Here is a 13497-nt window from a genome sequence, read left to right as displayed (position 1 = left end):
TTGTGGCTTTTTGTTTGTTTCTTTCTTTCTTCCAGAAATTGTCAACACTTTAAAATCTTCTTCTTCTTCTTCTGCGTTCGTGGGCTCCAACTCCCACGTTCACTCATATGCACACGAGTGGGCTTTTACGTGTATGACTGTTTTTACCCCGCCATGTAGGCAGCCATACTCCGTTTTCGGGGGTGTGCATGCTGGGTACGTTCTTGTTTCCATAACCCACCGAATGCTGACATGGATTACAGGATCTTTAACGTGTGTGTTTGATCTTCTACTTGCATATACACACGAAGGGGGTTCAGGCACTAGCAGGTCTGCACATATGTTGACCTGGGAGATTGTAAAAATCTCCACCCTTTACCCACCAGGCGCCGTCACCGTGATTCGAACCCGGGACCCTCAGATTGACAGTCCAACGCTTTAACCACTCGACTATTGCACCCGTCTACTTTAAAATCAACTTTTGGTTGATGTGTCCAGGATTGCTGAAATGCCAACCCCCAAGGACCGAATGGTGCAGGTGGTACGCTGGTACCTGTCAGCGTTCCATGCCGGTCGGCCCAGTGAGATTGCCAAGAAGCCCTACAACCCCATTCTGGGAGAGACCTTTGAGTGCTACTGGAACCTTCCTGGTGCCCCTGCCTGTGACGTAAGATGATTCTGTTGTTTGCTGTGGATCAGATCAAAGCAGGTCAACAGTGTGCACACTTATGGAGCAGTCTGTGCCAACCAACGTTTGTGAAATATTGTTTTTGTATATGCAAATTTGTGTGTGTGTGTGTGTCAGAGAGAACATGTGTGCGTAAGTGTACACAAGACAGTATACACAGTTGTTTGTGCAGCTTCTTTTTCTGTTCTTCTGCATTCATGGGCTACAATTCACATATGGACTTGTATGAACAAGTAGTGTTTTTTTTTTGTTTTTTTTTTTTTTACTTATATGACCCTTTTTACCCCACAGTGTAGGCATCCATACTATTTTTTGAGGGTGTGAATGCTGAATATGTATATGTTTGTATAAGCAACCAAATTATATGTATTTGATCTTCTGTATGTGAATAAACATACAGAAGGGATTTAGCCACTAGCAGATTTGCATGTTGTTGACCTGGGAGATTACAAAAACCAACTTCTACCCAAAATCCGCTGTGTGCTCAAACCCAGGATAATCGGATTGAAAGTCCTACACTAACCACTCAGCTGTTGTGCCCATTCCTCTGTGAGTGTGTGTGTGTGTGTGTGTGTGTGTGTGTGTGTGTGTGCGCACTTGTTATATTGTGTCATACATACACAAATAACTGCATTCATTAGACTATTTGTGCATAACTCTGTGTGTGTGTGTGTGTGTGTGTGTGTTTGTCTGTGTGTGTGTGTGTATGTGTGTGTGTGTGCAATAAATAATGTTATCAACTCTGTAATGAAGTCACTTTACTGCTGAAGGTGTGTGATTTAGTACAAGCCCCCTCTTTCACTTTGTCAAACCTCTGCACTCAGCTCTTTTAAGTCTGGCCTTAAAGCCTACTTCTTTCCAAACCAGCCCTCCCCTCCTCTCCCTCTTTCTGGTCTACAGTTTCTCTAACTTTTTGTTCACATGTGTGTTCATAACTCATGTCTTTCATCCCCATGAGATCAGTTATGCATGCGTGTGGATGACTGGTGTGAAAGTGCTTTGATTTGCTTCTGGCCAAGATAAAGTTCTGTATGAAAACCTTTATTATCAGTATTATTATTATTTGGTACTGTTATATGTTATTGTTGACTTCAGGCTTCTGGCCAAGATTAAATGCTATATAAATACCTTTGCTATTGTTATTTGGTATTATACATTAATTATGACTGTGGGCTTCTGGCCAAGATAAAGTGCTGTATGAATACCTTTGCTGTTAGTATTATTATTTGGTATTGTTATTTATTATTTGTGACTGCAGGAGGTGAACAAAGAGGGGCCCATCCCCACAGCCAGCAAGGAAAACCTGTGTTTTGTGGCTGAGCAGGTCTCCCACCACCCACCGAGTAGGTGGAACGCTTTGGTTTATCTTGTTTGCTGGAGTGTCTGTTGTGGATAATGTGAGCTTCTGTGTTTGGTTTTATCAGAGTGGGGGGTTTTCATGTGTGTGCGTGTGCGGGCGTGTCATGCGCGTGTGTCCATGCATGTGTGTGAAAAGAGAGAGGGAGAGTGACAGAGGACAGTCTTGTCTGTTCTGTAGAGTTGCTTTGAGCGAAGTTTTTTCTAGCGTTGCCTTGACGTATTCACTGTATAAACGTTCAGTCTGGTTTTTCTTCTCAGTAACCTGACCACACCGATACCTCTCACTTTCTTCTTCTTCTTTTGCATTTGTGGGTTGCAACTCCCTTGTTCACTCACATGTACACGAGTGGGCTTTTACATGCATGACCGTTTTTGCCCCACCATGTCGGCAGCCATACTCCGCTTTCGGGGATGTGCATGCTGGGTATGTTCTTGTTTCCATAACCCACCGAACGCTGACATGGATTACAGGATCTTTAACGTGCGCATTTGATCTTCTGCATGCATTTACACAAGAGGCACTAGCAGGTCTGCACATATGTTGACCTGGGAGATCGTAAAAATCTCCACCCTTTACCCACCAGGCGCCGTCACCGTGATTCAAACCCGGGACCCTCAGATTGAAAGTCCAATGCTTTAACCACTCGGCTATTGTGCCCGTCTCTCTTTTAATCAACAGCATCTGCACACTAATAGTGTTTAGAGCGTTTGTGCAAAAAGGAGCACAGACAAGTGGAAAACTAGTTGACAGACTGATCCCTGCCTTGCTGATTTGCCCTGTTGGATGTTTTTATTTCTGTATGTTGATGTGCAATATATTATTGTCTTAACTTAGGTGTGGGTGTGTGTGTGTGTGTGTGGTTTAGTCAGTCAGCGGCTACTGTGAATTATTGTTTGACAAGTTTTAGAATCTGTTTATATCGTCCTTGATCTTGTAATGTTGGTATTTATACTGAGCCTGTGATTGCACAAGTTAATTTCAATGTGGATTGATAAAGTGATTTTTATTTGATGAGATTTGATCATTGCCTCTTTCGGTTGTTGTTTCCCTGTCGTTCCTTTTCCTTCTTATACTGAGGCATTGTACAAGAATGTTTTGTGTGAAAAACACCTTCTTATTTTCTTTCTTTCTTTTCTTTTGTTGTTTGCCTGGAATCCTGTGTTGTGTATTGGAGTAGGTTTGTTTTATCATTTCCTTTCATTCCCTGCATGTAAATATTTGAGTTCTAAGGGAAAATCAGCCTGGTTTGTTAAAATTCTCAAGATTTTTTCTTCGTTTTAATGTTAATCAGAAATCTAAGCTGGCAGCATTGTTGACTCCCCCCCCCCCCCAGGACCCCCCCACCCCCCACCCCACAGCCCTTTCTCCCTGCCCTGTCATTGTGTCGTTGTTGACATTTTCCCCTCCCTCTGCAGTGTTCTGACCGGCAGTGCGTGTTGTTCAGTTTCAGCTTTCTACGCTGAGCACCAGAACAAAAAGATCTCACTGGATGGCTACATCTGGACCAAGTCCAAGTTCCTGGGGCTGTCCATAGGTGTCCACATGATCGGCCAGGCGGTCATTTCAGTCATTGACCATGAGGAGGAGTACATTTTCAACTTCCCCAATGGATATGGCAGGTGGGTTTGCTTTTCAAAGGCTGTTATACACACACACACACACACACACACACACACACACACACACACACACACACGCACACACACACACACACACACACACACACACACACACACACACGCACCCACACACACACACGCACACACACACACACATACACACATATATATATATATAAAATATGTACTTTAGCCCTCCTTTCAGGTCAGAATGTCAGTTACCATTCTTTGCTTGAAATTCTCTCTTTTAGGTTTGCATTACTTTTATTCAACAGAATCAACTACACCACTGTAAAGGGCACAAAAAAGTAGAAACTGCACTTTAAACTTGTAGCACACTGACCTCATTTCACCAAGGGTCAGCTGTCGAGGGGTAAGAAAACATGCAGGTTCCTGTGCTTTGAAACAGCTAACCAAATGAGACACACACGCATTATAAAAACAGTACAGATTATATTCATCTAACATCTTAATTACATGTAATGGCATACTTACATTTAAACTGACATTCAGACTGACTGACCAACTTGTAAGCATATTGGAACAGGCTTATTATTAGAAAAATAAATGGAAATAACAGATCTTTCTTTATTTTCTGTGCAGTGCAGTTTGAAAGCAACCAGCGTATTGTTTATATTTCATGAAAACTAGTTCAGTTATCTGTGGGAAAAAAAAAAGACTGATAGGAAATTACATGCTTGTGGCTGAGTTGTAAACTGATGTAAATGCTGATGTTTATCAGTCAAAAGCAACTGATATAAGAACAATTGCCAATATATCACTATATTTCTTGATTCCAGGTCCATTCTGACAGTACCCTGGGTGGAATTAGGAGGGAAGATTCAGATTTCATGTGCTAAAACAGGGTTCAGTGCCAACATTGAATTTCACACAAAGGTGAGGGAGCGTTTGGTGTCATATACTGTACCATGTCAAACTGATGCAAACTAGGCCTATCGGTTTCCTCTGCTTGGCCAAATTTTGCGCGGCTAATAGTGGAAAGACGAGCCGTCTTGCCCGGTCCACTCTTAGCCAGCCAAACGCCTCTAAAAGCTATAAAAGGGAGCGTTTTGTTCTGTACTCTATGACATATGTGAGATTGAAGAGCATGGTCTTGGCATGTGATGAAACAGACTGTGTTTTCAGTGATTGGGCGCCATTGTGTCTTATCTGTTGATAGTCATGTTTTTGGTAGTGGAAAAAGAGTTACTGTTTGATGAATCTTCACTTCTTCAGTGACATTAAGAATTTATAAATGGATGAGTTCAAGTGAAGGCTTTGCATTGTTATATGTCTTGCAGAGCCTTAGCTTGGTTATCGCTGCAAGATGTTGCTGTGTAACAATATATATGGTGTAATAATATAATATAGATATATATGTATATATCCTTTCTTGCCCACTGTGTTCTGTATATTATCTGAACAGCCAGAAGTTGTGTTTGTTTGGTTAGTTTAGGTATGAGTAATAATGACGATGCTGGTCATTTGTTTTGGCTTGAAAACTGCATGACAGGGAGAAATGCACTCTTCGCTTTGTTTCATACGGGCTCAAGAAATAACAGATATGCACATTGTTGGTTGAGAAATTTCTGTGAAAACTAAGTGATCTCGGTCTTCTTTTTAGAGTCCATACCACATGTGCGTGGTTCGTCCGTCGGGATCGATGAGGGCCATCTATTTGTATTTGTATTTCTTTTTATCACATCAGATTTCTCTGTGTGAAATTCGGGCTGCTCTCCCCAGGGAGAGCGCGTCGCTACACTACAGCGCCACCCATTTTTTTTGTATTTTTTCCTGCTTGTAGTTTTATTTGTTTTTCCTATCGAAGTGGATTTTTCTACAGAATTTTGCCAGGAACAACCCTTTTGTTGCCATGGGTTCTTTTACGTGCGCTAAATGCATGCTGCACACGGGACCTCGGTTTATCATCTCATCCGAATGACTAGTGTCCAGACCACCACTCAAGGTCTAGTGGAGGGGGAGAAAATATCGGCGGCTGAACCGTGATTCGAACCAGCACGCTCAGATTCTCTTGCTTCCAAGGCGGACGCGTTACCTCTAGGCCATCACTCCACTCCATCTAGTCATCCTGGGGGTGGGTGGGTTGGGCTCTGGGTATGCAGATGACTGGTCAGGCCAATCCGCGCCCGGAAGGTTCTGACGCAGTGTGGACAGGGGATGGTGGCGGTTGTCGGGGACTTGCTGGCACTGCTTTTCCTGGCCTGTCTGCGTTGCTTTGATGCAGCGATTCTGTTGGCCCCACAGGATTTGGTGCCTTTGTGGACAGCTGAACGCCACTTTGGTCTGTCCATTGCATTCAGCTCCCATGTGTCGTGGCTGATGTTGAAGGCCTTCAGAGAAGCTTTCAGAGTGTCTTTGAAGCGCTTCTTTTGGCCTCCATGGGAGCGCTTGCCATGGAGTTCGCGTACAGCAGTTTCTATACCACATACAGCTGTGGGCAGGAGGCGGTGACGGCTGATAAATCCTTCAGTGGTATGAGGGGGTTGTTTTGGTCATGTCATGGGTTGTCAGTCCAGAAGCTGCTTTTGAGTTTGATCAGGTTGTACTTGGTAACATTTTATCATTTGACTGCTGCTCCTTGGTGAAATTGTTAAGATGAGCGTGGCAAGAATTTGACAGACATCGCTACTTTTTTATGTAGATGTCAGTGGTGTAACTGATTTTACTGAACACTTCTGTTCAGTTCAGTTACTTGAGGAGGCGTCACTGCGTTCAGACAAATATATTTTTGCTGCACCACATCTGCTAAGCAGATGCCTGACCAGCAGCACTACCCAACTGAACAAAAGTGATTCGGTCCCAAGAGGAAGAAGTCCAGATTCAGAATGGTGACTGACATCCTGTAAGCTCAGTAAGACAACAGCTCTTCACAAATGAGCATACTAATCAGCTGCAGTCAAATGGTTGGTACACACATTCCAGGATTTGCAGGTTTGAACAAGTCAGGTAGTGTGTCTTATGTACAGGAGCAAGACGGTTGATTACAGTACTGATGAGAGTCAGATCCACATCCTTGCAGTCACCATCCTTTGACACTGATTAATAATGTCATGGTGGCTTTTCAGTGTATATATACATAATATATATACAAAATTTTATCATGTACCTGTATGTGTCTTTCTTGCCTTTCTGCTCAGTGTACTTCTTATGATAATCATCCTGTAAGACTAGTGTCTTTTTTTTTTTTTTTTTTTTTTTTTTTGCTGCCCCATCATCTGCACCGTTTCAGTGGCATTACTCCCACGCCGCTCATTTAGATTCCCCCATACACAGCCACACCCGGGTTCGTCCGTCGCAGTTCCAGCGTCGGCAGTCCACAGGGAACCATCGATGTTAGGTCGCCAGGAGGCCACACACCAGAGGAGACCCTGCACTGCTGCTGAGTCACTTCGGTGGTGTTCAGTGGTGCCTGTTCTGTTTTAACGTACTTAGGACACCACCTACTAAGCCCCCTACTAACGACAATAATGGCTTAGTCGCGGAGCCAGACTGAGTGAGCGTCCCTCCCAGAGTGGAGACCGCCACCACGTCCCTCAAACAACAGCCCCCCATGAATCTGCCGACACTGACGACATTGACAGGACTCACCCCAAGCACGGAAGTGGAGGGGTATCGAAACTGAGGTCACCATGAGAGCAGGGCATGAAAGGCCACAGACTTTGAGACTATTTTGTTTATATTGATGACGATGAAGGAGCAGGAGGATGACGATGATGATGACGATGTTGCTATAGAGGTCCATTTTGGTTTGGGACTGCGTGACAAGGCTGTACTCTACGCTTCCTGTCATAATGATATCCCGGCGTTAACCAGGCCCGAGAGATACAGACACTTGCAGTGTTGGTCAGGTAATTAGAGCAACACACCCAAAGACGCATCCTTGAAGCGGATGACACTCGACTGTGTGGTCCCAGTCTCCCCATTTAAGCCCACAGCACACTCAACTCTGGGTAGGAGCCGGCCACGGGCCGAAAAACCCACCTCCGCTGGGATTCGAACCCGCGTCCTCCCAGCCGTCAGTCCGCGACGCTAACCACTTCGCCACGGCGGCTGGTAAGACTAGTGTCTTTGTAGCTAAGGCCCTAACTGTAGGTCGTGTTGTCACTGTTTCAGCCATTTTATGGTGGCAAAAAGAACCGTGTTACCGCCCAGATCTTTGACCCATCGGAAAGGAAGCCTTTTGTGGCAATTGAAGGAGAATGGAATGGAGTCATGTATGCTAAATACAACACAGGGGTAAGTTTAAATCATATTTGGGTTCATGTGTATTCAGGATTCAAAGATTGTTGTGAGGTTTAGTATTTTTGAAGACTCATTATTAAGCAAGACATTTCATCATCAAGGGTGTGGTTCTTGATTGTTTTAGGTTGGACTTTATTTTATGCAGTATGTTCAGAAGAATTGATATGATTCTGTCATGTTCAAGCAACAATAAGAAAAATTTCCAGGACATTTTGCATATATTCATGATGAGACAGATTAGTTTAAATTTCGGAGCTGCAGGTATGGGCACAATAGCTGAATGGTCAGAGCAAAGGACTTTGAATCTAAGCATCCTGGGTTCGATCCCATGTTGGCTGCTAGGATGTAATTTTTTTCTTTTCTGATCTCCCAGATAAGTGTATGTACGGACCTGCTAGTGGCTCAATCTACTTTGTGTTTATACACATGCAGAAGATAAAATACAACCGTTCCAGATCATGTGATCCATGTCAGAGAGTGATGGAAAGAAATTTGAGCACACCCTAAATGAGTGAAATGTTGCCCCCCTAACGGCAGGGTAAAAAAAAAAGACATACATTCAAGTTAAAGCCCCCCTAAGGGCAGGGTAAAAAAAAAAGACATACATTCAAGTTAAAGCCCCCCTAAGGGCAGGGTAAAAAGAAAAAGACATACATTCCAGTTAAAGCCCACTCATGCATGCAAGTGAACATGGGAGTTGCAGCCCATGAATACAGAAAGAAAGAAAGAAAATGGAGCTGCAAGGACTGCCAGCAAGTTCTCCTCACTTTTTAGAATCTTAGTGCTCCTCATGCCCCCCCACCCATCCCCTCTCTCCAAGCCCTTCACCCTTTCTTACCACCCCCTAACCCCCCCCAAAAAATAACAACAGTTTAGCTGCAAACATGGCAGGGTAAAAATGGTGATAAGATTACCTGCAGAAAATCCCTGCCATTGGATTGAGTACACATGGGAGTTTTAGTTGCCAAATACAGAATACAATGTCAGCTGTTGAAGTTCAAACAACTAAACAACAACAACTTTTTTATAGTTTGATTCTATGATTGCATCTTGCACATTGGTTCACTCTGATCATTGTCTGATGTATACGAAAGAAAGAACTCACAGGCCATTCAAGTCTTGAGTCTTTTTGTCTTTTCTCAGACATGTTCTTGATTGTTGTTCAGATGAACGAAGCGTTTGTTGACACTAAAAGCATTCCCATCTTCAAGAAACGTGTCAAACCCTTGGACCAGCAAGGGGAGTTTGAATCTAGAAGGTAGGGGTTTGCTTCCTCTGTGGTACCTTTTTAAGCGTGTGTGTGAGAGTGTGTGTGAGAGTATGTATGTGTGTGTGTGTGTGTGTGTGTTGTGCGTGTGTATATGAGCATGAATATGTGTTTGTGCACGAGTGTATGGATGTGTATGCATGCATACATGCTTTTTGTGTGTCTGTATGAGATTTAGTCTTTGACAACTTTTCTTTTCTCAGCTGATAACCCTAGAGAGATTGGTTGTTTGGTTTAACCACCATCACCTGAAATTGTACCATGCAGACTCGTAAAGATGATTCTCCTTCCTGTCATAGTGTGTGTGTGTATGTGTTGTGCCGTGTTTTGTATGTGTTTGTGAGGTGTCTTTGTCTTTTGAGAAGAGACTTTACCATTTTGTCTTGAGGTGTTTTGGTCACAATCTCAACCCAAAGATATATATTTATCTCTATATTTTTTTAATGTCATTAAGGTTGTGGAAAGAAGTGACGTACAACCTGAAGGCAAAGAACATAGAAGCTGCCACAGAACAAAAGCATGCTCTGGAGCAAAGGCAAAGAGAGGAAGCCAAGCAACGCAAAGATGAAGGCATCAAGTGGGAAACAAAGGTAATGAACTCGGCTTATTTATTGTCTTCTTTTCTGGGGGGGTTTACATGCACATATAAGAATTAACATGTTTGTGAAATCTATATGTGTGTGTGTTTGCGTTTGTGTATGTGTGTGCTTGATTATGAGGATCTTTTCTTTTTTTTTTAAAGCAAAATCATGTGTGCCACAAGGGTACAGAGATACGAATTCATGCAGGCTTAACGGTGTTTGGAGTGAAGTTAAAGCAAGTAAGTGGGTGTAGATTTAAGGATGCGGGACAGTCGGTTAAAGGCTGGAAACTTCTGACTGACCTTGGCATGTTTCAGAACTTCCACGAGGAAGGGGAACACTGGGTCTACAACAGACCGCTGCTGAAGCGACTTGGGATGCCTGGTGCCTCGGACTCGAACCTGACCGAGTGACATTCTGGAACTGTGATGACCCAGTCTGACAGTGTTGGTGCTGGTGACTGGGGAAGGAGTCTCGTGCCAGAGCTGTCAGATTGAGGGTGGACTCTTGACTGACAGGTCTTGATGGTGGATCCAGTCCTTCTGACTGATGACTGACTGGAAACTGTCGTCCGGTTCTTACTGACTGGGCAGGGACACACATTTTACTGTCCTTGTGTGTATAGACACATAATGTGTATGGGTTGCCTTTGATTTCCTGGTTTGTTTTAATTTTTGTTGGCGCATTATATGCACTGTTTCGATGGTATCACCCTGACGCTGCTAATCTCAAATCCCTTACAGCCCCAGAGTTGACGACTCGCACGAGTGAGGTATGGATGCATAACTAACTGGATGGGTAATTCCCACATTGACTGACCCAGATTTTGCTGACTGGAAATGCTCCAAACTCTTCTGACTGACTGGCTGTGGATCCTACCCTGCTGGTTGAAGAAGCCTTGTACACGACAACGAACACTGACTTTGAAAGTGGGCTCAGGTTTAAGAATGCAGGGAGGGCTGATTGACCCCTTGACCTCTGAACCTTGGTGGAATGAGGTCAGTGAGGCATGATTTTTTTTGTTTGTTTGTTTTTGTTTGTTTTTTGTTTTGTTCCAAGTGCAATTACTACTTATTGGGTGTTTTTGAGTGGAGTTATTGCTTGTGCTGAACAAAATTAATGCAGTCCCAAAGAAGAGGACTTTCAAATGAAAAAATGGTGACTGACATCACGACCTGTGAACTCAGTGAGGCGACAGCCATTTGCTGACAAGTATACTTACAGATGAAGTCAAGGTGTTAAATGCTGATAATGTTTTGTTAGTTTTTTTGTTTTTTGTTTTTTTATCTGACTGCATGTTTTGAATGTAAATTGTAAGGTTACTTTTTGTGCTTGATTTCTAAACACTAGCCAAATGGGTATGGGTGGGAGCATCTTACTTATTATTGGGTATTCATTCAAATCATCTTTCTGAGTGTATCAGACCAATGGGACATGTACTCATGTACACAGAGAAATTAGTCACACACACACATGCTTGCAAGTTGCATGCATTCACAATATACATGCAAAATCTCATCACACCCACAGCCAGAATTTTTGCCTTTTTTTCCACTTGATCTCAAATAAAGTTATTCAGAAAAGGAAATAGAGTCAATATTTGTTTTGTTTACATATAACTTTAACATCAGTACTGTTTTATTAAAAATAATGATTTAAAAAGTTTTTACATGATATATGTGTTTTTATTTTTATTTAAAAAAAATAAATATATGCTTCGAGTTTTTGTGATTGAACGAGGGTGTGTATATTCTTGTTGTAATTTGTTTTATAAGCAGCAAGTAAATTGTTAATGAACGTAATCTTAGATTATCTTATCTCATCTCATTGTGTGGTTAGAGCAGTATCAGACCAATCTTCTTTTGGGCATTTTTTCATTAGAAACAAAAACAGTACTTTCAGTTTTTCTTTATGTGCAAACAATTTTATTCTCTCTGTTTTTGTTGTTGTTGTTGCTGTAAACATATTTTGTATTCCAAGTTATCATATTATTCCTTCATTCATTCCAGTATTTGATTTTGTTTTCCACTTTCCAGTTCCTTTTTCACTCAATGAATCACATGCCTTCGACCTTCAGTTTATAAGAGATGTGTGCACTTGTATGTTTAGGTGGGGTGGTTGTTGTTGTTTTTTTGTCTTCATGTAGCTCTTAGGTGAGTGAATGTTTGTGTGCTGGTATGAGTGTGTGTGTGTGTGTGTGCATGCATGAATGTGTTTCATTATGGAACAACGTTTTTACGGTTGCTTATTGTGCAGGGAAACTGTTCATTCCTGGTTTCTTGTTTGGAACAATTGTTTGAATGTCAGTGTGTGTTGTTTGTCTGTCTGGGTGTGCCTGTCTTTACATGAGTAAAGGAAATTGCGTATTCAAATACATCTGTGTGCATTGATATTAGTATCAGTGAGGATCAGCTGAACATATATGCTGCAAGATCAAGCGATTTGATTGAAATAAGACTGGTTAAGTTATTGAGCTTTTTGTCGGTGTGTGTTTGTGTGGGGAGAGAGAGAGAGATGTATGTGTGTGTGTGAAAGTGGGGGGGGGAGAGAGTGGATGTGTGTGTTCCTAAAATGCACAAACTAAATCAAACTGAATTTTAGTTCATACAAATTTACTTTCATGACCTGAAGTTAAGTCAGATGGGTAATTCAGTTCACTGTGATACCTGAGCAAATGTTAATTCTAATAAATTGAGCTATGCACTTAAAAAAAAGATGTGTCACTACTCACGTTCAGTTTGTTGACAGTTTTTTGGCTCATAATACAGCATTGTATTGTGGTTTTGAATTTGAATGTATCTTACATAAAAAAAAAAGAAGAAAAAAAAAAGAGGTATGTATTTGTGTGTGAGTTTTTGTGGAGTACATTCATATGTATGAATACACAGAGAAGTGCATGTGTGCGTTTTAGTATTCACTGATATGTTGAGTATACTATATTCATACTGTCAGTGGTGGTATATATATATAATGTATATGAAGCCAAGAGACAAATAACGTATACTTCTTTTCTTTGTGCACAGATATGAACATGACATTTGTATGGAAAACTGCATGTGTCAAAGAAAACTGGGAAACAGGCTGGGTTGTGCATATGATCTTAGCAGGGCTAAGTTTGCCCAGCATTAAGAATTTTCAATTAGCCTTGATTTAGGAACATTTTTAACACCAGGCAAACTAAATCACTGCTAAGATCACTCATGCCACCTAACTAAGAACTGTTTGGGATGCCTGTGGAACCCATCAACTTTTTTTTTCTTTTACTACCAAAAAAAAAAAAAAGCTGTGTGTTTTAAACAGCTGTGTGATAAACCTTTTTATGGATTGGTTTCTTTCGCTGCTTAGCAAGTGGCCTTAACATAGTTGTTCAATGTGTTTTTGCAGTTTTAAACATTCTGTATGAGTCTATTTTAATGTTTTAATGAGCTGATTTTGTAATCTTAGATATATGTTTGAAAAATGAAAATGAAAGGATTGAAATATATATCACATGTTCCATCTTTGCCTGTTTTCAAGAATTGGAATTAATTGTGTGTGTGTGTGTGAGAGAGAGAGAGAGAGAGAGAGAGAGAGAGAGAAACTCCCATGCACTTGAGAAGGTTTTTTTTTATTTTATTTTTTTTTATTTTTTTTTTTTTTATACAGTACAGTGCCTTCCTCTTGATCTCCATTTTCTATTTTAAAAAATCAAACAAAAAACATTTGGACTTTGAGAAAGATAGGGTGAGGGACTTTACTCA

The 13497-nt window shown here is 41.6% G+C and overlaps 1 protein-coding gene across 3 annotated transcripts in view; it reads left to right on the top strand.

The window, feature by feature from the left end:
• The window catches only part of LOC143279930 (oxysterol-binding protein-related protein 9-like), a 39980-nt gene extending 26727 nt beyond the window's left edge, over positions 1–13253 (top strand). For all 3 annotated transcript variants that reach the window (XM_076584271.1, XM_076584270.1, XM_076584269.1), the window contains 8 exons: positions 478–646; positions 1926–2010; positions 3472–3646; positions 4447–4543; positions 7781–7903; positions 9076–9167; positions 9631–9766; positions 10075–13253. In XM_076584271.1, the coding sequence (XP_076440386.1) occupies positions 478–646; positions 1926–2010; positions 3472–3646; positions 4447–4543; positions 7781–7903; positions 9076–9167; positions 9631–9766; positions 10075–10170 (973 nt within the window). In that variant the 3' untranslated portion in view covers positions 10171–13253. The remainder of the gene's footprint in view (positions 1–477; positions 647–1925; positions 2011–3471; positions 3647–4446; positions 4544–7780; positions 7904–9075; positions 9168–9630; positions 9767–10074) is intronic.
• The last annotated feature ends 244 nt before the right edge of the window (positions 13254–13497 follow it).

This window comes from Babylonia areolata, chromosome 3 (genome assembly GCF_041734735.1).
Source record: "Babylonia areolata isolate BAREFJ2019XMU chromosome 3, ASM4173473v1, whole genome shotgun sequence".
Classification (NCBI taxonomy): domain Eukaryota; kingdom Metazoa; phylum Mollusca; class Gastropoda; order Neogastropoda; family Buccinidae; genus Babylonia; species Babylonia areolata.
The sequence above is the reverse complement of the archived record's forward strand: the minus strand, read 5'-3'. Positions and strand labels throughout refer to the sequence as shown.